Source organism: Urocitellus parryii, chromosome 4 (genome assembly GCF_045843805.1).
Source record: "Urocitellus parryii isolate mUroPar1 chromosome 4, mUroPar1.hap1, whole genome shotgun sequence".
Lineage (NCBI taxonomy): Eukaryota > Metazoa > Chordata > Mammalia > Rodentia > Sciuridae > Urocitellus > Urocitellus parryii.
Window position 1 is genome coordinate 19,460,067 of NC_135534.1, and position 24,288 is coordinate 19,484,354.

The 24,288-nt window shown below is 54.4% G+C and overlaps 1 protein-coding gene across 1 annotated transcript; it reads left to right on the forward strand.

The window, feature by feature from the left end:
• The first annotated feature begins 1,386 nt into the window (after positions 1–1,386).
• Positions 1,387–24,222, forward strand: Nlrp5 (NLR family pyrin domain containing 5). The gene is made up of 12 exons (XM_077797245.1): positions 1,387–1,699; positions 3,623–3,697; positions 4,697–4,753; positions 7,251–8,826; positions 11,727–11,897; positions 13,632–13,799; positions 16,054–16,224; positions 17,198–17,368; positions 18,284–18,460; positions 19,940–20,110; positions 21,924–22,094; positions 24,090–24,222. Exons 1-12 carry the CDS (start codon positions 1,387–1,389, stop codon positions 24,220–24,222), a joined length of 3,354 nt encoding a protein of 1,117 aa, XP_077653371.1.
• Positions 24,223–24,288: the final 66 nt, after the last annotated feature.

Sequence of the window (24,288 nt, forward strand, 5' to 3'; positions counted from 1 at the left end):
GGGTCTGTTTCCAGTGAGCTCTGAGGGACACACCAGTACCACAGCATCCTCCAGCCCTCCTGTGAAGGTGACCTTGGCAAACCCCTCCTGAGCCTCCCTAGTTGGAGGATGGCAGGCAGGACTGAGAGCACTAACCCCCAGGAGGAAGCTGGTCTACTGGATCAGGGAGCCACAGCAGACGGCCAGTCTGTGGAAGCAAGTGGAGACAGCGTGGCTGCAGGCTGGTGGCACCTCCCGGGCTGGCATGTTCTCTCCAGGACCCTAGCATATCAGCAAGTCAAGGCAGAGAGAGCTGTGTAGGCACAGGTAGCAAGCAAGGATGACATACCCCACCCCTCACGGTGGCCCTCAGAAAAGGCCCACCTGCTGTAGTCTAGGGGTACTGTGTTGCTTCCCATGGATTAAGCAACTTTCTAAAACTACTTTCTACCACCAGGTAGAAAACCAGACGAGCCCTAAACCACCACCCCATCCTGCTCTCCCTTTTCAGAGGTTGCAACATAGCAAGAGGAGGGGTCAGCAGCATTGAGAATGGCTCCCAGGCGCCACTAACACTGCAAAGTGTCTGTCAGGACCAGCACTTCAGGGATGGCAAGGCAGCATGCGGCAGAGATCATGCCCATACCTGTCACAAGTCCAGGGGACCCTGGGGAGTCTAGCCTGAGGACCACTGCTCAGCCCTCTGTACCACCTCCTGGGGAAGTGCCTTCCCAGGTCCTTGGCTCACTTCAGATTGCCTCTTTGAACTTTTATATTACCCAGGTATAAGTCTATTATCTGTAAGATTTTTCAGATATTTCAGTAATTCTTCTACTAGGACTATTTCCCGCATTTGTGAGACTCCTGCTAAGCACACAATGGCCCTCGGCTGATTGGACACCACCATGGGGTAGGCTGGTGGCAACTGCTGGGAACCCAACTGCTCTTCCTTGAGCCAGGAGCCTCAGATGGGCATCTTGAGCTTTATCTGTGCCAGATGCACTTTTGAGGGACTGAGGAGTCGGCAACACACTACCCCAGAACTCCTGATGACAGGATGGACAGTGGCCATTGATGCTGGCTTTTTTTTTCCCCCCCCAGACAGGGTCTCCCTGGGTTGCTTACAGTCTTGCTAAATTGCTGAGGCTGGCTTTGACTCTGCAGTCCTCCTGCCTTAGCCTCTCAAGCCCCTGGGATGACAGGCATGTGCCAACATTCCCAGCTGCAATCCTGGCTCTTTGAAGAGTTGTCATCTGTGTGTTGTGTGTCTCTAATATTTCCCAAGAGGGATGGAGACCCTTGCCCACCCCCAAGGCACCTGAGTCAGTGCTGTGGGCTGAGCCTGGACCTCTCCCCCCAGGTCCCACTTGCTCTGCATAACAGGAAAGTCCACCTTCCCCGAAGGCCATGGCCCAGGCCTCCGCAGCATTGGAAACGGACCAGTTGTACACCTTGACCAACTACGGGCTGCAGTGGTGCCTCAAGGAGTTGGATAAGGAAGAGTTCCACACCTTCAAGAAACTGCTGAAGGAGAAGTACTCAGAGGTGACCAAGAACCCCATCCCTTGGGCAGAGGTGGATGCCGCCGGCCCTGAGGGTCTGGCCGCCCTCCTGCTTGAGTACCATGTGGGGCACCTAGCCTGGACTGTCTGCATTAGCATCTTTCGAGAGATGAGCCTCTTCACGCTCGCAGAGAAAGCGCGGGAGGAGGAGAGGAAAGGTGAGACGGGGGCAGGTTCAGGATGGGGACGGGGCCATCGTCATCCAGGTCCACTCTGCCATGGGAATCTGAATGGTGAGAAGCCACTGTGTCCTCAGCGGCTGGAACTTGGCACAGGGAGAAGCAGTGGACAGTGTCTCCACCCAGGCAGAAGTTGGCTGAGTTTAAGAGGATTCAAGTGATAAGTGTGTTAGGTTACACTTCTTACTGGTGCAAGCTTGCGTGGGTCTCTGCTATTCTACCCTTGGATTCCGCGTCTGGGAATTGCAGCTCCTAGCGATAGAATGTGTGTGTGATTGCAAAGGCTTCACGTGATGATGCACATCAAATGTCTAATGTCCGTGTCTGCCCCAGCCCCAGGCAGAAGGACGGGGCTAATGGTGCTGACTGAGGGGTTGGCCTCTCCTAGATGGTTGCACTGGAGTCTCGGCAGGAGACTCGGATCAGACGTGTGACTCTACCTTAGCAGTGGACTTCGATCAGAAGTTATTTGGGGGTCTTTAGGAGAAAGATCATTTTAAAACGTTGTTCTCCTTTATCAGAAGAAAGTCTCTTGAACTGTAGACTGAGAATGTATTGTAAAAAGCTCCAGGACTGGGCAGCCGAAGCAGCCTTGCTGACTGTGAGAATCTTGGGTCTGCTTGTCATCAGTCACTCACCCACACACGACTCAGCCTGTTGCCTCTGAGCAGTGGAGAAGCCTGTGTGGGAGACACACTGGGCTCTTTGCAGGAAGCTAGGGTAGCTGATTCTACTGAGTCACTGCAGTAGGTCACAGTCACATGGAAATGTCTGTGGGCCCTGAGGCTGGTCCTCGAGCCCTCCCCGCAAAATGGGCTCCCCCAGCAGAAGCTGAAGCAGAGCTGCTTTCAAGTCCTGCAACCTGGCTGCTCTGGGGAGCCCACCAGTGACTTTAGGTAACACTTGTTTAGCATATATTTAAATTGTCCTCTGTCCACCACCAAGGACTTAGCTTTCAGCATGGCAGAGACACATGGGCCTTAATCTTAAAAAATGGATGGTATAGCAAAATTGAGAGGTTCCTACAGCAGACCAGAGGGACATGAAGTCTAGGATCACTTCTAGAAGAAGAAAGCTTTGGAGGAAGAGGAATAGGGCATGGTACAGAAGGTTCTGAGCCAGAGGCAGCAGTGGTAGGAAGCCTTGGTGGAGAGAGGGCTCGGGGCTGGATGTGGAGAAAGGGCTGGTGAGGTCACAGCGTCTCCAAAATGCTGGCAAGCCTGAGCAGTGTCCCAGGGGTGGGGCTGGGACAGCAGTGCTGCTGCTGAAGTGCTGAGACCCAAAGGAGCTGTGGGAAGGCCAAGGCTGTTCTAAGGAAGCCAGGAGAGACTTGGAGGCCGCCTGGACAAGGTAGTAGAGAAGGATGCAGAAGCACAACTGGGAGATGATCTGAAGCAGGCAGAATCATATAAGGACTTGAGAGAAGATGGTGTCAGGATGGTACCTGGGTTTCTGGAGGGAGACACCAGGTGGGTGGAGCACTGGGGTAAGGCAAGGGTCTGTCTTGTCTGCCTTGGACCCACCTTGGACCACATAGCTTGAGGATGTCCCATTTGTGTAACTCAAGGCCTCAGGCGGGTGATCGACTGGGTCGGAAGTGAGAGGGTTGGAGGATGGCTCCCGAACGTGAGCATTTAGTGACCACAGTGTACCACCCCAGCACACCACCTACCAGGGCCACACGGCAGGCAGGTGAGCCACAGAGCATCCTTTCCTGTTAGTTGCCACCTCACTGTGCTCCAGGCATAGGAGGACTGACCCCATGTGTCCACCACGGGCTCCACATGGGATAAACTGATCTCCTGGGCTCCTCTAGGTCCTTCAGTAACGTGGGCAGGCCTGAGCTTGCCCCTGGCTTGGGTGGTTGCTACAGCTTACACCATTTTCTCTTCTCTGTTCTAGCATGTTCAATGTCTGAGATCTCAAAGTCTGAGCCACTAAAGACTACCCAAGGACCCAGTGGAGAAGAAGCACCAGGTTTGTGGGGGAGGTGGGGGTGGGAGGTGGAAGGATGGATGCACTTGTTCCATATGGTAAATGTCAGTCAGTCCCCAGATCATGTTGAGAATCTTTTCACATGCTCGTTGGCTATCTCCATATTCGGAGAAATGTACATTCAAAGCCTTCATCCATTTAACTGTCATTGGGCTATAATGTCTCTCTGTTTTTTGGATACGAGGTCCTAAACAATACATGATGGGCAAATATTTTCTCATTGTTTGGATTTTCTTTTCACTCTTAAAAATTTAAACCTTTTGTTTTGAAGGACACTATTATGAAGGCAAATTTTCTTGAGCTTTTAGTGTCCAATCTAAAATCTATTCCCTAGCCCAAGATCATGGTTTATGTCAGTATTTTCTTAAGAGTTTTATAGTCATAGCTCTTAAGAGAGCAATTAGTTCAAGCAGGGGATGTAGCTCAGCACTAGAACACTAGCTTGACGTGAGCAAGTTGTATTTTGAGTTGATTGTATGAGGTGTAGGGATCTATCTTCATCCCTTGGCTGGGGAATTCCAATTCCAGTAACAATTGTTGAAGTCTGTTCTTAAAAACTCAACTGTCAAGTGCTCTTTCTAATGAATTGAACAGAGGCAGGGGTTTGCTTTTGGACGGTCCTATTCAATGGATCTGTGTCTCTTTTTTGTGGCAATCCACATAGACCCAGCCTCTGTTGATTCTTGGTAAGCTTTGACATCAGGAGGTATGATTCTCCAATTTGTCCTCAAGATTTCTGAGCCATTCGGTGCCCCTTGGATCTCCATATGAATTTTAGGACCAGCTTGACAATTTGGTAAAAGAAGCCATCTTCTGGGATTTTGACATGCATGGCATGAAATTACATAGATCAATACTGGGAGTATTATCTACGAACGAGGCGTCTTCAACCATGAACACAGGGTGGTCTTACCATTGCTTTGAGGCCTCTTTCAATTGTTTTGTGGCTTTCGGTAAACAGGCCTTACACTTCTCTTGCAGAAACTTCGCAAACTATGCAGCAAGACGGTGAGACAGCTGCAGAGACACGCAGACCAGGTGAGGGAAGCCCCAGTTCCTTTGGCAGCTGGAGGCAGCTGGGTGGAGGAGGGGGCTGTGGAGCCCACCTGGGTAGTTCACTGGGCTAATTCATCAGATTTTACACTTCCCCTCTCAAGCCCCAGGCCATGATACTCACTCCCGGTGGCCTCTGCCACCAGGCCCTGGGCTATGGCCAGGAACACACCCACCCACCCCACCCCCAGGCCCACACTTTATGTAAATGAAGAATGTGGACTTGGTGGTGGGCTTCCTTGACCTTGAGCCATCAGGGTTCATCCAGGTTGTCGGGGGTCAGCCTCTGGTTGGCTTTGGTGCCTGACAGCTGGGCCTTCCACATTGTCTCCATCTGTTCCCCGCCGGCTGGTGGGAACCTGGGTTGTGCTCACTTTGGGCTGTGGTAAAAGATGCTGTGAACACCTGTGCTCAGAGGCAGTGATGGCGATTGGTGACCTGGATCATGACATTCGGGTGGCAGAACCTGATGTCTAGCCGCCTCAGAAAACAGGAATGATAGCCGCCCACACTTGCTGTTAGGAGAGGCCATTGGGCGGTGATGAGGGAGTCATGACTACAGTCCCAGACTCTGAAGTCCTGTCAAGCTGGGTTCTTATTCCACGGGTACAGCATAACGCGCCGACTGTGTGTTACTAACCTTCCATTCCACCAATATAAGAAAAAGTACTGGTTGCCGGAATTGTTGACTTCCAATGCGCCCTTGACGACTTGACTATGACACTCACCCAGGGCCAGGTGGTGATCTCCATGTTTGATCATCAACGTCGCCCTTGTCCCAACTTCACAGGGAGGTACTGGTGTCCCCACTGTGTCCCTGAGCAGTCTGTCATGGAGGATGGAAGAGGCCAGAAATACATTCATGTCCAGAACAAGGAGATCCATATCTATTTCCAGTTACCTTGCAGTATAAGCCTTATTCTGATTATGGCTTACAGGAAACTAAGAGAAGGAATGAGTTGGGGGCTGGAGGTAAACGATGATGTGGGTTTTCATGCTTTGAGGTCCCTGGGTTTCCTGAGGCTGATGAATTGGATTCAGGGGCTTGGGCTCTAGGGAGGTCTTAGAAGTTTTCCACTCTTGACAATTAGACCCATGGAAGAAAAGAGGTGGCTGAGGAGGAAGCAAAGAAGCCTGGGTCTACTGTAGTGTCTTCCTGCCTCTGGCACCCCTAACTCCACTGGCACAGCCAGTCCTGTGAGGAGGACCTGGTCCAGGCTCCTCAAGCACAGGCTCCAAGCTCCAGGTCTCCTTCCGACAGCTGCAATGTGGATCTGTTAGCGGCTTTTCCTCGTATTGCCGTGAAGTAGAAGTTTGAAGAGTTCTGCCTAGGTTTTTGTATTTTAGTAATTGCATAACGTTGGTACAGAGAATCTTGCTATGAGGGTTTTTTTTGTTTTGTTTTTGTTTTTGGCAGCATAATGGTAGGACCAGGAAATTGAAGGTCCCAAGATACAGATATTTGGTATTTATCAGCTACCTGCTGGGTACTTGAACAGACAGCTGAAGGCATTGGACAGGCCCAGGTGAAGGGCAAAGCACTATTCTTGTAGAGTGTGCAAAATGCAAGGAAAAATGAATTTGAGCTTGGAGATAAAAGTCAGCAGGGTAACGACCGTATGGTTCATGGGCACCACCTGGCACGCTCGGCCGGCCTGAGCTAGTGAAGGTTGAGTACTCCTTCTTAAATCTCTCACCAAACCACAGGAGGACTTCGGAGGTGGGGAACTGGAGCCCAGAGTACGAGATCCATGTCTCAGATCACATGGACACTGCAGTGGAGCTGGGACTCCACTCAGGCACCAACTCCAAGGGACATGCCCCCTTTTCTGTAGACCCCCTAGGGGTCTCCACAGTAGCTGAGGCTGCACTTCTCTTGCACATGTAGATGTTAATGCCATGGTGCAAGACCCTCAGCTCCCCCAGGCTCCTTTCAGAGTCTACAGAAATTACTCAACGGGCCCCAGGCACTGTTAGAAATGCTGAAGACCCCCATGAGTAGGAAAGTCCACAAGCAGAATGGATGGGTAGAGATAGTAAGCAAACGTAGCACAGCATATCTTGAGGTCTGAGAGATGTCGGGACGAGCAGAGTTTTTGGAGCTTCTGAGGGAGCCACAGTTTCAGGGGAGAAGGGGCAGAGCCCATCAACAGCATATTGCGAGGAAGGAGCAAAAGACCCAGCACTTGAGCCATCTGCACCAGGATCCACTGATTCTGGCCCAGGAACGTTTTGTGCATGTTATTGTGCTCATACGTGTGGAGGTACAGTGTGTTTGGATCCGTGTATGCATTGGGGGGTAACTAGTGTAGCCATCATTATAAACTCTCATTTCTTTATGGTAAGTACATTCAGATTCTTTGAGATAGAAAATAACCCTATTGCCAATTACATTCTCCCTGCTGGTGTTTCACTTGTACTAAAAACCACTTGGTTCCAATTTTGTCTTTCTGCCACTCTCTCCTGTCTGCCTCATGCCCAGGTGCCTTGCAGGACTACAAGGACCGGGTGATAACCAGATTCACCGCAGAGTTAAACAGACACCCCCGCTTGCAGAGTACTGCCGGCTGGACAGAAATACAAACACTGGTTGACGCTTTTCACGCAGACCAGCGGGGCTTCCGGGCACGCACCGTGGTCCTGCATGGCAAGTCAGGCACAGGGAAGTCGGCTTTGGCCCGAAGGCTCATGCTGAGCTGGGCGCAGGGCACATTCCACCAGGACACCTTCTCCTACGCCTTCTTTCTCCAGGCCAGGGAGATCCGATGGATGGAGGAGAGCAGTTTTGCAAAGTTGATCACCAGAGAGTGGCCAGACTCCCAGGCTCCAGTGGCAGAGATTATGTCCCAGCCTGAGAAGCTCTTGTTTGTGGTGGACAACTTTGATGACCTGGACACCAGGCTCGGGGAGGATGATGAGCAGCTCTGTGGAGACTGGGCCGAAGAGCAGCCGGCCTCAGTCCTGATGCGCAGTCTGCTGAGGAAGGTGCTGCTGCCGGAGTCCTCACTGCTGGTCACTGTCACAGACGTGGGCGTGGAGAAGCTCAAGTCACTGGTCCAGTGCCCCCTTTACCTGATGGTGGGGGGCATGTCGGTGGAGAGGAGAACTCGGCTGCTCCTTGAGCACATCACGGATGACCCTTCCCGGACACAGCTCTTGCGCTCAGTAGTGGACAGTCACCGGCTCCTGGACCAATGCCAGGTGTCCACAGTGTGCCTGATGCTCAGCATGGCCCTGCGGCTGAGGAGCAGCTCGGCCCCCGTCTGCCGGACCCTCACGGGCCTGTATGCCGCCTTCCTGTTCCACCAGCTCAGGCCCCGAGATGTACCACTGCGCTGCCTCAACCAGGGGGAGAGGGTGACCCTGAAGAGCTTATGCCGGATGGCAGCCGAGGGCGTGTGGACCACGCGCTCCGTGTTCTACAAGGACAACCTGCGGGTGCACGGGCTGAAGGTGGACGCGCTGTCCTCCCTGTTCCACATGGACGTCCTCCTCAAGGAGGACCGCGGGGAGAGCACTTATACCTTCCTGCACCCCAGCCTGCAGGACTTCTGTGCCGCCCTGTACTACCTCCTGGAAGGGCGGGAGAGGGAGCAGGACCGCTGCCTCCTGTTAATCGAGAACATGCCGCAGCTGAAGGAGCTTCAGCAGATGGCCTTGGGCTCTCACCTGCTCGGCCTGAAGCGGTTCTTATTCGGGCTCATGAACAAGGACATACTAAAGGCGCTAGAGGACCTGCTGGGCTGCCAGGTGTTCCTGGGGGTGAAGCAGAGACTCCTGCGCTGGGTGTCTCTGCTGGCCCCACGGGCCACCACGGCCACCCCCCGGGATGTGCTGGACTCCTTCCACTGCCTCTTTGAGACTCAAGATGAAGAGTTTGTCCTTTCTGCGTTGAGCAGCTTTCAGGAAATTCGGCTTCCCATCAACCAGAGGGAGGACCTCGTGGCCTCCTCCTTCTGCCTCCAGCGCTGCCAGCAATTGCAGAAGATTCGGGTGGACGTCAGAGACATCTTCGTGAGGAGCGAGCTTGCTGGAATGTGCCCTGTGGCTCCCCCAAGGTGAGCGCCTCCCGCAGTTCAGTTCTGGGGTTTGACGTGGTTCCAGATCCTTGTAGGACAAATCATCTAGATCCCCAAGCTAAGTGACAGGACCCAAATCTAGCTCACTGTGGATAAGCTCTTGAAAAACACTGGGCCCACTGAAGACTGTTGAAGGAGAGGATCTGGGCCTGGAACCCAGGGGCATGTGGAATTTTTTCAAAGCTCTCTATCAATTTGATCCTTTTGACTCACACACTGCCCTCTAGTGTAGGGTCCAGAGCTGTGCTAATAGAAGTTTCTGCAGTGATGGAAGTGTTCCACAATACTTTATCCAATATGGCGCCCACTAGCCACATGTGCCTATTGTGCTCTTAAAATGCCTTGAGATTTCTCAAGGAAGTAAGTGGACCCTTAATCTTATTCCATTACAACTTGCTTATATTTACATGGTCACATGTGGATGGAGAGTTTACAGTGTGTCCTCAATGGTGAGGCGCCTGTCTATCCAATTGCCCATCCTCCCAGGACCCGCATAGAAACCCAGTCAAGAAGGTGGCTCTTGTTAAACCATGACACAAAGAAAAGACCACCGACTCCAATTTTAAATCAAATCAAAGCAAGCTTGTAATTCCGACTAGCTGGGTCTCTCTCTCCAAAAATCCGTGGGATAGAAGACAGTACTCCAACTCTCTAGGAACACAGTTTTATATCACAAAAAGTTGCAAAAGGGGAGTGTCTTGAGAACTTACAGATAACAGAATTTTGACAAGCAAATACAAAGGCAGGTAGTAGGTTAATGGTGTAAATGGTTCAGCACTTAGGGAGTAAATTTAGATCCCAACATCAGAATTTATGAGAGGGTTGTTATATGGTCAGGTAAAGCCAAAATTTATGAGGCGCCACTCAGGTTTCAGAGTGGGTTGTTATCTGGTCAGGGAAAGCCAGGCATGGGTGAGTTCAAGGCATGGGCAGGCATTCCAAGCAAGTTTAAAACATCAAAATATGGCCAGGCCAAATAGAAATCCTAATATTTTACAGAAAACAGAAATGAATCTTTTTATAACTTTTGACAAGATGGCTCCTGATCTTATGAGGGAATTAAGCTGTAGTAGGAAATAGTAGGTCATAGTACTTCCCAGAGTGTGACCTCAGGAAAGTTCACCAACTGCCTGAGCCTGTTTTCTCATCTGCAAAACAGACATAATGGCATTTACCAATCTAGCTCTATGAGATCATAGCTGAAGCACCTGGGAACTATGGCACTCGGTTAGCACACAGATGTTGGGTGGTAATACCATCACAGCTAATCAAGGGCGGGCGTAATTCAGCAAAGAACACTGGACAAACTTGGTTTTGAATTTTACCTCTTCCCTGAATAAGCTTTGTGTCATTGACAACATGGGGAAGTAGCTCCAACCTCTTGGACTTAGAACTACAGCAAATTCCCACACAGGGAGCTAGCACGGTGCTTGAAAAAACACCCAGGCCCTGGCAAGGCAGCCGCTAATGGTGGGGAATGATTAGGTCTGAAGCTTGCTCTGCTGGAGGAGCTTGCACTGGGGCAGAAGCAAGGGTGCCTGGCCTGTCACCTTGCTCGGCCTGTCACCTTGCTCTGCCTTTCCACAGCCAGGGGAGCATAGGCCCAGGCACCTTCCTGTTGAGAAGCTGGGAGTATGTTAAGGATGCCCTGAGCTGGCTCTGTTTACAAAGTCTTCACAATCGTGCCATAGTGTGATCCTCAGCACTGCCACACACTTCCCGTTCTGTTTTCAGTTGAGAGCTGCATGTTTAAGGGGTACAATGTGATGTGATGCAGGTTCTAAAAGCATTTAATCAAGCAGAGTAGCATACCCATCCTCTCCCCTGGGTACAATTCCTTGTAGTGAGGACATCTTAAAACTACCCTTTAAGCAATTTTAAGATAAATAGTAACTGTGGTCACCATGCTGTGCAAGTGATCACTGAAACCTGTTCCTCCTCACCAAACTGTCGTCCCTTGGCCAGTGTCTGCCCTGCCCCACCAGGCTCCAGCAGCCACTACCCAGCTCATGACGCTGGCTGGTTCAGATTCCTCGTGAGATCATTGCTCATCCCTCTGTGCCTGGGTTACTCATTTCCCATGCTGCCTTTCAGGTTTATCATTTGCTTTTTTTATTTATTCCTTGAGCACTCCAGTGAGATCAGTCAGCATCCTGGAAACGTCAGCCCAGTGGTGAGGTGGCCACCATGAACAGGTTTTACACATTTCACGTGTAAATCAATATCGCTAATGCTAGTTCTGCTGCGGGTCTCTGGGACCGAGTCTGGGATCCAGAGCTGTGACTCCATCGCCTTCCTTCAGAGGCCCTGGTGGCCCTGCTCTAGCTGACCCATCCTGGGTCCCTCACCTAAGTTGTCACACAGTAGTTGTCCTTCTGTGACCTGCTTGTTCCGCTCAGCTTAACATCCCCTGGATTCATCTGTTGTTGAAAATGGAAATTTTCTTTAAGGCAAAATAAAAATTCCATTGTGTGTAGAGACCACATCCACTGAGGGACATCAGGTTGCTCCCAGGTCCAGGCTGTGATGCCAATACCTCTTCAGATTTCAGGTCTTTGGGGGAGCTGCACAGAAGTGAGATTGCTGGGTCATGCCGTGGTGGTTGTTATTTCTTGTGGGATGGCCACAGTTTTCACAGTGGACACAGCATCTATCGGGGGACCTAGAACTCTAATGTGGCTTGAGAGCAGGTAGCGCCTACACACCCTCATGCCCCGCCCCAGGCATAGAATTCCAGGAGGCATCTAGGTAAGAGCCAGTCTGCAGTGCACAAAGGGGTCCTGATAGGGGCCCATCTTGCTGTACCTGGTCATCTCGCTCCTCATTGTCCCAGGGCTGCTGGCATCCAGGTGCATCTCTCACATCTGTGTCTCCAACAGGCTGCAGCAGAAGGCCCTCGTGGACGAGTGGTGGGAAAGCTTCTGCTCTGTCCTAGGCACCCACCCGAATCTGCAGCAGCTCCACCTGGGAAACAGCATCCTGAATAAATGGGCCATGAAGACACTCTGCCTCAAGCTAAGATGGCCGACCTGTAAAATACAGAATCTGATGTAAGGCTGCCCAGCCCCCTACTAGAGAGGCTCTCCCTGTCCTGAGAGGAGACCCGGCCGTAACCCCACAGATGTGCTGAGGGGATACGTGCTGTGGAAGGTGGTGGGGAGTGACTAGAAACCATGCTGTGTGACTAGATTGTTGAAGCAGGTTCCCTGACTCTGGGTTTTGAAGGGTGAGTAGGAGTTGGTTAGGAGGGGAGAACGTGAGGAGAGCTTATCCCGGGTGATGGTAGAGCTGGAGGCAACAGTGAGTACAAAACACGTGGTCCACAGACCCTGTGAAGCCTGTCCTCCGTGATGGGGACCGAGCATAGCACCAATCAGGAGGGCCCAATGAGCTCTAGGTGCAGCATGGAGCTGGGACACTGTTGTGGGCTCCTGGAGCAGGACCAAGCGCCAGGTCTACTTCAGAAGCTCTGCTGCCGACTTTGTGTCCAAGACCAAGTGACATTCATGCAACACCAGGATGAGGGTGTTCAAGTTTTTGGTTGCTAACCTCCCCCTCTACCCTGCCCCTCCCTCTGTGAGCAGTTTTCTTCAGCCAGCTGGACTGAGGAGTTTGGCTCCAGAATAAGGAGGAATCCCTCCTCCTCACACCCCATGACGACCTGGACTTCCCCAGGGCTGGCTGTCCCTCTAAGTGCTACTCCCTGGGAACCACCTCCACCCTACCCCACCCCTGTCCAGCAGCATGTCTGTGGGCATCACTGTACCCAGCAGTGGTGGAGATTCGGGCAGCGTCTCACTGGTCCCCTAGCTCACAGCTGTCCTCCTTAGCATTCCCTGAATGCTCCTGCCCTGACATCCTTTTTTATTATTTTTTATTTATTTATTTATTCTAATTAGGTCTATATGGCAGCAAAATGCATTTTGATTCATTGTACATGAATGGAGCATAACTTTTCATTTCTCTGGTTATACACGATGTAGCATCGCACCACTTGTGCAGTTATACATGTACCCAGGGTAATGATGTCTGTCTCATTCCACCATCTTTCCTGCCCCCATGCCCCTCCCCTCCCCTCCCCCACTTTGCCCAATCACAGTCCCTCCATTCTTCCCACGCACCCCCCACACACACTCCCATTATGGAATCCACATCCACTTACCAGAGAGAACATTCGGCCTTTGGTTTTTGGGGACTGGCTAACTTCACTTAGCATGATATTCTCCAGCTCCATCCATTTACCTGCAAATGCCATGATTTTATTCTTTTAAAGCTGAGTAATATTTCATTTTGTATATATACCACATTTTCTCTTTCCATTCATCTACTGAAGGGCATGTAAGTTGGTTCCACAGTTTAACTATTGTGAATTGGGCTGCTATAAACATTGATGTGGCTGCGTCCTTGTAGTATGCTGATTTTAAGTCCTTTGGGTATAGACCGAGGAGAGGGATAGCTGGGTCAAATGGTGGCTCTATTCCCAGTTTTCTAAGGAACCCCATACTGCTTTCCAATGCCGCCTCATCCCCCTGGCAAGCACCCACGCTGGCTTTCCCTGGACTGGGCTGCACGTCTTCAGCTCCACCCCGTTCTCAGCAGGCCGAGTCTGCCCCCAGCCAGCACTGTTGTGTCCTCTCTTCCTGTGCCCAGTGCTCTCTCTCCATGTTCCTGTATGTTGTTTTAAAAGTAAAACTCAAAAAGGGACTTGAGAGCTGACACAGGAGAAGGGTTAGGAGGCAAAGCCACGTTGGTGTCTGGCACCTCACGTCCCCTCTGCTCTGCAGATTTAAAGATGCGGAGGTCAAGCCCGGCCTGCAGTACCTCTGGATGACACTCATCATCAACCGGAACATACGACGGCTGGACCTGGGCAGCACGGCCCTGCGGGAGGAGGACGTGAAGGTGGCCTGTGAGGCCCTGCGGCACCCCAGCTGCCTGCTAGAAGCCCTGAGGTGAGCCTCGGGTCTGAGGACACTGGGATGGGTGGTGCTGAGGTTGTCTCCACCCAGGCAGGTGCTTGGTGCCATTGAATGGCACAGTTAAAAACGGCTAAGGCAACAAACTGTCTCAGACATCATGAAGACGGGCTTTGTTACCGCACAGCAGTAACAACCTCCAGAGTTTCACAAAGGTTAAAAACAGCTGTCACTGGAGGTCGCTGCACCCCCAGGCAGTCCACCCAGTGGTCACGTCCTACATGACCTCACCACAGCGTCAACAGCAGGAGGCCCTGGCATATGAGTGCCCCTCCTGAAACCTTTGCAGCACAAATCCATGCCCGTCCCTGTACCCAGGATGCCTTCTGGCACCACCCCTCCCTGGTCTCATTCCCCCCGCAGCCTCCCCACTGAGCCCTGTGGCCCCTGGTGTTCTCCCTCTAATTCAGCCACTTGAGGATGCCATAAGGTAGAATCATGGTGTCATTGCCTGAAACTGGCTCCTCCACCAGCCTGTGAGGTCCTTCCCTGCATGGGCCATTAGGTGGGCTCCTCTGTGGCCGAGTGCCAACAGGTGACGGGGCCATGCCACAGTCGGCTTAAGGCTCACCTGACCAGAGGTGTCTTGGTGTGTCCAGCTTCTGGCAGTGATGACCAGATGAGTCAGGAGAGCCTAGTCTAGCAAGGCCGTACTCATGGACTCCCCTACAGGCAACCTGGACCCTGCTTCAGGCTCCATCACTGATGCCCGGCAGCCAGGGAAGACCAGGGGCTGTGCCACTGCCACATGGGCTTGGGCCTGTGACTTGGGCCCTTTACCTTCACGGTGCAGCCACACAGCCAGCCAGAGACGTCCTGAGGGCGAGAAGGGCTGCCCAGTGTGTGGCTCACACATGAGAGACAGCTGCCAACTCTCCTTCCCGGCCCTCCTCTCCCCTCCTCCACCAGCCAGGGCTGGGGTTCAAAGGGGAAATAGGGGACGTTTCCAGACAGGAGGGGGACGGGACAGGCCATTCAGAGCCTGGAGTGGGGACAACAGCAATCCAAAGGCATACTGGGTTGGCTCCTGGTGGCTCAGGACAGCAGGGTACCTCGATTTCCCTCACCACCGTATCCCCAAGGCCTATGGACACCTGGCCTATGTCGTGTCCCAAGTGTTGGTGAAAGGGTGCAGGGTGGACTGGCTGGCTCCCTGGTCAGGACCTGACGTGGATAGTAGATGGGGCCACATTGTGAAGCTGACATCCTGTTTATAGGACTGGAACAGGTTCGTGCCCACAGGCTCATCGACCTGGAGATATTGGAAATGTTAAAGAAACTGTCCATGAGAACAGGCAGACCTTTATCCCATCACTGTTCCCAGGGAACACAGCATGGCAGCTTCCTGTGGCATTTGCCCCCTATTGGGTATTAAGTCTCCAGCAGATGAGGGCCCATGGGAGGGCTGCGTGCTCCTAAGCCAGGATTATGCCATTTTTGCATCTGGGGTATTTGGTACCCAGAGCCATGCAGACACCAACCCTCTATGGGCACTGAGGGGCTGCTGGAGGGGGTCAGAGGGTTCCCTCGCCACCTTAGCTGGCTCTCAGTCTTGTGAAAGGACCTGCATCAAGGCAGGCTGGGCAATGTGGTCCCCTCCACACGTGACAAGCAGGTGGGCATGGCTGGCATCTGCTGTGGCTGGATACAACCTGTGCATCTGTCAGACATCCCACGTGCTTGGCGTGGGGGCATCATCCCCATTTTCCAGAGGATAAACTGGGCGGTTCCAAGGACAGTAAGCTGCCTGCCGGGCAGGTGCTTGAGTGGCAGGTGGACTTGGAGTGGGATGGCCCGGCAACAGGCCAAATGTACATTCTGCCCTCCGACACAGCCAGAGGTCTCAGGTTGGGCCTTCTGGCAGATGCCAAGTGCTGTCTATGTGCCAGGCAGTCCTGTGGCTGCTGGAGTGCAGTGGGGAGCCAGGCAAGCCAGCCTCTACCTCACAGAGGTGACGTTCTAGGCAGGGAGGTAGACATGCAGGGACACCCCCAGGTATTCACCGCTATGGGAAACTCGGTGGGAAAGGTGGGCAGTATAAGGTAGTCCGTCCAGCTTACTCCAAAGATGTGAAACCCAGGACACTTGAGTGAGGAGCCAAACCCATGAGGACCTGGGGCCAGGCCTGTGCTCAGATGCTGCGGCAGGAGCAGCATCCAAGGACCAGGAAGGTGAGCAGAGGAACAGGCCTGCACGAGGGGAGACACCTTCATGCCGCCCGTCTCTGCAGGCTGGACTCCTGTGGGTTGACCCAAGCCTGCTACCCGGTGATCTCCCAGATGCTCGCTACAGCCACCAGCCTAAAATCCCTCAGCCTGGCAAGGAACGAGGTGACAGACAAGGGCCTGGAGCCGCTCTGTGGAGCCCTGAGGACCTCGCTGTGCACCCTGACAGAGCTGGTGTAAGTGGCTCCCCTTACCAGGGCTCAGGCCCTCAGCACAATGGGGTTGTCCCCCTACAACCTAAAGTGGGGACACATGGGAGGGTGGCGTTTTGGAGTGCCCCAGTGTCAGGAGGACCCAGTAAGTAATGTCTGCCTCCACTTCTGAGCCATGTGAGGGCAGCAGCAGGAAGCCACCCCAGAAAGCGACCACGTGTCCACTTGAAGCCTTTCAGAAGGAGGCGGTGCCCCCACAGATGGGGAGATTGGTCTCCGGTGACGGAAGGGCAGAACAGAGCACCCAGGTCCCAGCACAGACTGGGTCAGACGGGTCCCACAGAGCATCAGCCACAATCCCAGTGAGATTCCTCTGCCTGCTGCCCAAGGGCAGGGGAGGGACAGGTCCAGGCAGGGTCTAGCAGGCCTGGGGGGACATCCTGCCCTGCCCTAGTGGTGGGCAAGGTAGAGCTGCATGCCCACCAACTTTACCAGTCAGGGAAGCAGGGATTCGACCCCTGACCGGTCTCCAGGCTGTGGCCTGGCTGTCACTGGAGCACATCACCTTAGGTCCAGAGTCACAGCCAAGGTTGAGAACGGTAGCACAAATTACCCTCTTGAAGCCAGAGAAGGATGGAGGATCTCGATAGGAGCCAGGGGCACCCCCTCCACTGGCCAAGCCAGCCAGTCGGCCTCCTCACAGGAAGAGCTCTCGTAGTCCACCGAGGGCCTGTGTGCCAGGCACGTGGCATGCTGACCCTGTTAGTATAGCCACAGCCCTGGGAGAGCAGCTGTCGGGCTCTGGATTGCTCTGGTTTTCAGATGCAGAGCTTCCTTCAAACAGCTCCAACCAGGAGGCCCTGGGAGCCTAATGCCACACAAACAGGACTCCCCACAGGCTCACAGTGCTGGAAGGGAGGGGGACAGGAAAACCTCATGGGGACAAGGGAGGGCCTCTGGGGGAAAAACTCATTTCTTCCCGGGCTCACTTCTAAAGGCTGGACACCTGTGGCCTCACAGCCGCTGGCTGCCAAGATCTGGCCTCCATCCTCGTCCACAACCACAGCTTGACACACCTGTGCCTGTCCAACAACCAGCTGGGGAGCGAAGGGCTGAACCTGCTGTGCCGCTCCCTCCGGCTTCCCCACTGTGCCCTCCAGAGGCTGATGTGAGTCTGTCTGCCCCGCTGCCCGAGGGTGGCCACACAACCTTCTAACGTAGCCCCTGTGGTTCCCGAAGCACAGAACCGGGGCAGAACGTGGAGGGTGCTGCCACAAAGGGACCCGAGACAAGTGTCCCCAGGATCTGCAGGATGGGGCCTGGGACCCCCATAGATGTCTCAGAAACTTGGCGAGACACTGTGTCAGAGTATAAAAAAACCAACAACGGCTGGGGATGTGGCTCAGTGGTCTGCACCCCTGGGTTCAGCCCCTAATACACAGGCCAAGGAAGAACATGACCTTAAGCACAAGGTGCCTTCCAGGCCCGAGGGCTCCCAGGTGGATGGGGGATGCTGAACCCTGGAGGTGGAATGGCGCCCCCCACCAGCTGCCACACCTTATCCCTGGGGCCTGTGACCGTGCTGCCTTACATGGCAAAGGGACTCCATGGCTGAGACTGAGGATCTTGAGATGGGAGGCCCCTGGTAGGTTATGGGGATGGCCAGCGGTCATCACAGGGGCCCTTAAAAGAGGGGAGCAGAGAAGCAGGAGGTGGGCATCCAAGTGATGCTATCAACCAGCCATTGGAGGATGGCCCTGAAGTCTGGGAAGGGCAGGAGCAGCTCCTCCTGGAGCCTGTGGGGAACACGGCCCTATTCCCTGCTAGGCCCTGGCCCAGGAAGCCCATGCCGCATGGACTTCCATCATAAGATGGTAGGTTCGAGTCCTGGCTACTACGTCGTGGCCACTTGTGAATGGCAGCCACGGGAAGATAATCCTCAGGGTCGGAGGAGAGGTAAAGGGGAGGATCTGGCACCCCACGTGCCTAGTGCCACTACTCTGAGCCCCACAGCCCTCCTGATCAGACGTGGCTCTTCCTGAGGGGAGGGGGCTCAACCCTTCCTTGCCCTTGTGTCCCACAGACTAAACCAGTGCGACCTGGACGTGGTGGGCTGCGGCTTCCTGGCATTGGCCTTCATGAGCAACCCACATCTGGGGCTGACGCACCTGAGCCTCAACAGGAACCCTTTGAAGGACAAAGGGTTGAAGCTTCTGTGTGAGGTCCTGCAGGAACCCTGCTGCCACCTCCAGGACCTGGAGTGAGTACCACGGGGGTCGGGGGCAGCCTGCACTCTGCAGGCCTGGGGTGCCGGGGTCCACAGGAGCTCATGTTTCCTGTGGCAAGGTGAAGTGTGGGGTCACAGAGTGTGCAAGGGCAGATGCCCTGCGCTGGAAGTCCTGGGGGTGGGTACTTAATGCACTCCTCTATCCAACCTCAGAGGGTGCCACCGAGCCAGCAGGAACTAGAGTGTCAAAGATGGAAACCTCTGCTTTGTCCCATACTCTGCCCTTGATAGGGTATGCTACAGCATGACCCAGCACCCCACTCAATGGTGGATGTGACCTTTAAAATCCCCTAAAGGTGGGCACTTCCCTTAGGTCCAGTGTCTCGGTCATAAACATTTTTTTTTAGAGAGAATTTTAATATTTATTTTTTAGTTTTCGGCAGACACAACATCTTTGTATGTGGTGCTGAGGATCTAACCCGGGCCGCACACATGCCAGGCGAGCGCGCTACCGCTTAAGCCACATCCCCAGCCCCAACAGTCATGAACATTTAATAGCATTGTCGATCAGTTACAAAGGTGGAATTGGTAGACAAGAAAGTAGGGCCATTTGGAAATCTCTGCCCTCCCACTAGTAAGTGGAGTTGGATAGAGATTGTACTAACAAACCTCTGGGTGCCGCTCAATATGAATTCCTCACTGGTTTTAATTTCAAGCCCTACTTCTGGGTGGTATAGAACTTTACTCTTGGTCAAATGGAGACTCCCTTCCTTTGGGATTGCACTAAACTGCTGGGCGCTTGGGGGATCCTCAGTTTGTCATCGTTTGCCCGCTGTCCCTAAGACAATCTTGCCCCTGGCCCTCAGATGTGAGCCCTCATAGCTGAGTCCCTCCCTGTCTTGAGCCACATGCCTCACGAGGACTCTCTGACCCCAGGGTCACTCTACCTATGGTTTCCAAGCTGAAGATGCAAGTAGAATGTCCCTTGTCCAAAATGCTTGAGCCAGGAGTGTTCTGGACTTTGGATCTACCTCACAGTTTGGAATGTTTGTAGACAGAGACGTCAGGGAAGGACCCAAGTCTACACACAAATCACTCCTCTCACATGCACCATCCCCAGGGCCTGAAGGTGATTTTTGTGTAGTCTTCAGGCCCCTGAGTTGACCGACCTGGCACACGGGGACAGGTGTAGACGGGTGTTGCCATTTGTGGCTTCTCATCAGTACTGGGTTTGACTTTTGGAGCATTTGGTCATGGACCCCCTCGGTCATTGTCACTCAGATGAGCTCTGCAGCCATTCCTCAGCTGCTCCACCCCCACTGCCCATGTGGCCTTGGGCCCCTCCAGGAGAGGCTCGAGCTCTGACCTGCTCACTTTTCCCCAAGAGGGCCCTCTGGTGCCAGCAGCCTGCCCCCTTCCAAGCCACAGGGAGTGAACGAAACCCACAGGGGTCTCTGACATTGCCCCACTGTGGCACTGTCCCTGAATGTCGGCCGCCTCTGGTCTCTGCAGGTTGGTGAGTTGCCAGCTCACCGCGGACTGCTGCAAGAACCTGTCCTGCATGATCGCCAGGAACAAGCACCTCCAGAGCTTGGACCTTGCCGCCAATGCCCTGGGGGACAGTGGAGTGACAGCGCTGTGCGAGGGACTGCGGCAGCCTGACAGCTCGCTGAGGAGACTCGGGTAAGCTCCTGGGATGGCCTTGGAGGGTAGAGCTGGGAGGAGGCCTGAGGGCCCCCATGTGGAGGAGGAAGGCCCGCTGAGGCCAGCAGCCCTGCCAGGTTGGACGGGCACAGCTAACACAGGCCTGGGCTTCAATTCCAGCCCCCTACTGTGGATGAGATGAGGGGCAGCAGGGCATAGGCACAGGGTCTGCAGGAGAAAGCCCTGGGCACCCCCAAGCAGCCCGTGGTGCTGGGAAATGGGGTGGGGGGCCTGGTGTGGCCATTTAGCGGAAGGACGGCACTTGAGCAGTCACCCCAGTGGCTCCCAGCTCCAGTGGGCGTCAGTCACTGGGGCTCTTTAGGACACTCCTGGATCATGCTTGGAACATGGCTCAGCCGTGTTGGTACCTGCCACAGCACTTGCGAACCTTGGAAACACACTGTGTGAAAGGGACCAGATACACAAGGTCACGTGTGTTGATTCCATTGATGGGGAGAAAAGCAGGACAGTCAGCCCCATAGACGGGCTGGGAGGGGGAGGCACGGCGCCTGCCCCCGTGTTGAGGAGGAAGCTAGGGAGCTAGGTGGAGGTGTGGCCACCCAGCTCCACCAGGGGGTCCACTGGGGGCTCCGCTGCACTCACTGGACACCACCCAGGCGCCGGCATCATGTTCTGTATGGCCCCCTCCAGGGCCACCCACCCCACGTGGCCTTCTTTAGAGCCATCTGGGTCTCCATGTCCTGTCATGTGGGTGCTGTGGCCTCCACCTGAAATGCTCCCCACACCCCAGCCTGCCCTCAGGACCTGGGAACCACAGGCTCTGAAGTGACAGGCACAGGCGGGCTGGGGACAGGGGCACTTGAGGATCATGGACATCACTTCCTACCTTCCCAGCATCAGTTTTCCAGCTGATCTTTCTTCCCTTCCCAGTGACATTTATTTCAAACCAACTCCATGCCCATAAACCTCTGGGCCTACCTGTTCTTCCTGGGGCTTAAATGACACCACCCCCCCTCCAGACACCGCGCAACCCGCGTGAGGAAAGCGTGGGATGAGCTTCCAGGGAGCCCTCGGGGTCTCAGCCACTGCCTCCCTAATGCAGAGTCAACATCGCCAGCAGCAGAGACCCCAGGTCCTGCCTGCACAGCGCCTAGTGCTGCTGTCCCCTGACCCCCATGCCCTGTCCTTGGCCTCCCTAATGGGCGTTTTCTGTCTTTAACTGCTCCAGAACCAAAACCAAGACATGACCCTGTGCCCAGCCCCACACTCTATCATGTGAGTTTAGAACCTCAAAATCCACAATGAACATAAATCCCTCCACCACCTCCTGCAATCCTGGGGCGTCACTGCCCTGTCTGTCCCTGTTGCAGCAAGCCAGGGGGCTCCGTGTTCTGCCTCTGGACACCTAGGCGGCTCCACGTCCTCACTGGGCCTTACTCTAGGGCTTTCCGCTATCGTGTGGTAAACCCTCAAAGCCTGGCCCTCGCCCCTGCCTGTGGCTGAGCTGTAGCCATGTGCTCTCCAGCGTGCCCCCCACAAGGGTGGGGTCCTGCAGACACCGCCGGCACCTCTGCTGCTCTCCTTCAGCTCTCGGCCTTCATCCTTCTTCCCACAACTTGATCTGGGTCACCCAGCAGCCCTCAAAGGGAGCTCAGGGGCAGTAGCATCGCTTGGGAATGTGTCTGAATGGAAACCTTTGAGTCTTTCCTGGAACTGCCCAGCCAGAGATGGGGTGCAACCCCCACTTTTTCTTTGACATTGAGATTAAATCCATGGGTTGGTGCAGGACACGGCACTGATCCTGGGTTTTCTTGGGCCCCCGCTGCTGCAGGCTGGAGGCTTGCAGACTGACCACTGATTGCTGCGAGGTGCTGTCCTCCGCCCTGTCCTGCAACCACTACCTGACCAGCCTGAACCTGCTGTGCAACAACTTCGACCCCTCAGGGATGACCCTGCTGTGCTCCGCCTTCTCCCGGCCCACGTGCAACCTAAGAATAATCGGGTGAGTCCCTGGCGAGTGTTCTGGGGCACAGGCCTACTTCTCAGGCAGGCAGGCTAGCTAGTGAGAAGCAGCCAGCTCTGTACCCAGCTGTGGGTACTGGCTGGGCCGCAGGCTCCATGCTGGACGCCAGGAGCATATGGAGTTGGAGGTGGAGGTTCAGCATCTCAGGAACTTGCTTTCAGGTGGGCTGGGGAGGGGGAGGAGGGAATCTACTGATATTCAAGCCCAGAAATCAACAGAATGGTTCTACTCAGCAGCTAAAAGCAAGACCTGAGTCACTGGCACCCCTGCCGCAGCAGCAGCACCCAGTGGTAGCCAAGAGGCAGGTGATGGGTGAGCAGTGCCATCCACGTAGGCAGTGGAACATGGTGCCTTGAAGGGCAGTTCTGACCTGGCCCCGCAGGGGAGCCTGGAGGACACGACACTGAGTGGGCCAGGACAGTGGTGTGCTCTCCCATGAAGTGCATAGCCTGGTCTCAGGGTGCGAGGGGAAGTGGCTGGGGACTGGGCAGCTGGGGACGACACACAAGTTCTACAGGAGTGTCCAACAACACAAGTGTATTTACTGTCCCGGACTGCACCTAGAAGAGAGTAAGCAGTCATTTTTAAGTGTATTAAAGGTTAAATTAAAATATAAGGTTCGGGGTCACTGCAGATGGTCAATGCCAAGGAGGGAGTGAGATATAAGAGCCGTATACCTGAGGAGGCACTCGCAGGTCACGGTGCTCCCCAGCAGCAGGCACTTGATCTGAGCCCTCAGGGCACACGGTGAGGTGGGAGCATTCCTGGCTGAGAGTCGAGGGAAGGTAATGAGAAGAGGGAGCAGTGGTAAAACCTGGGGTTGACGGGATGGTGGATGATAAGCCCGTGGTCAGGGAGAGCCTCAGTCCAGATTTTTAAAATCTGATCTTTAGGATCCAGGAAGGCCTCCAGCAGCTCTGTATCTAAGGTGTGGTGGCATGTGACACAGGAGCTTGGGCAAGATCCAGAACAGGACAAAAGAGGTGGCCCAGCCCCAGAGGGCGGCACTAGTGAGAGCCAGGCTGAAGAGTCTGCCCCACACTGCTGTGCTGCATGGATGGAGCCACTTGAGGGAGTTCCCAGGGGCCAAGGGTCCCATCCTTTAAGAACAAGATCTCTTTCCCATGAAGGCCACAGCACAGAGACAGTTTCCCTGCCAAACACGGAAACTATCAGTAGAAGCTAAAGCCTTCATCCTGATGGTGAGCGGGGCTATGATTTGACGCTGGAGAAAGGAGCCTGCGGAATCAAGGACCCCCCCCTCAACACACAAAGGGGGGCAGTGGTGTCCTGGCAGCAGAGGGTTTACCGAGGCTTGGCATGTGTGTGACCAGCTGTGGCCCAGGCGTGACGCAGGTTGGCCAGTGGGCTTGGGCATCTTGAGAGTCGACAAGCTTCTCCAGGGCCAGCTGCTTGACCCAATGCTGGAACCGCAGGCACAGGGCTGGAATCGCAGGCCCAAGGACACCCTCATGAACCAGGACCTCCCTGGACCCACCTCCCAAGGGTCCTTCCACCTCCCACCACTCTGGGGACATTCTAAGTCCAGCAGTCTTTGGGGATCGTGTGACTGTGGACGTGGTGGAGAAGCGGACGTGGTTTCTGCTGATTGACCTATTCTGAGCCCATTTTCCCTTCTACAAAATCTACTTAAATACCTGTTTCTCCGCTCAGATGAGTGGAGTGAAGTTGGGGACTGCTCTGTCCATCGCTGTTCCTCCAGACCTCATGATAAGGCCTAGCACAGAGATCCTGGGGAAGGGCTGGTGACAGTGAACAGGAGGGGAGCCCAGGGTGGCCTCTGACATATCCAGGGGTTCCTTTGCCTGAAGGGACTGACCCATGTTCTGTGGGGAGCGTACTGTCCCCCTCAGGCATGCGGGGGGAAGGCTGGATCCTTTTCCAGGATCCCAGGAGGCTGGAGGAAGTGGGGAGTCAAGGTCTCGGCGTAACAGGTGCCCTCTCTGCCCACAGCCTGTGGAAGGAGCAGTATCCCGTGCAGATAAGATGGCTGCTGGAGGATGTGCAGCGGCTCAGGCCCCACGTGGTGATCGACAGCAGCTGGTACTCCTTTGACGAGGACAACCGGTACTGGTGGAAAAGCTAAAGATGGGAGACCTCCATCTGCAGCCATCTGGACCTTGAGGAGTGGCTCCTCAGGGCTGCAGGGATG

Coding starts and splice junctions, on each gene's coding strand:
- Nlrp5 (XM_077797245.1), top strand. CDS start 1,387: ATGGCCCAGGCCTCCGCAGCATTGGAAACGGACCAGTTGTACACCTTG. Junction 18,461..19,939: donor TGCCACCTCCAGGACCTGGA/GTGAGTACCACG, acceptor TGGTCTCTGCAG/GTTGGTGAGTTGCCAGCTCA. Junction 20,111..21,923: donor AGCTCGCTGAGGAGACTCGG/GTAAGCTCCTGG, acceptor CCGCTGCTGCAG/GCTGGAGGCTTGCAGACTGA.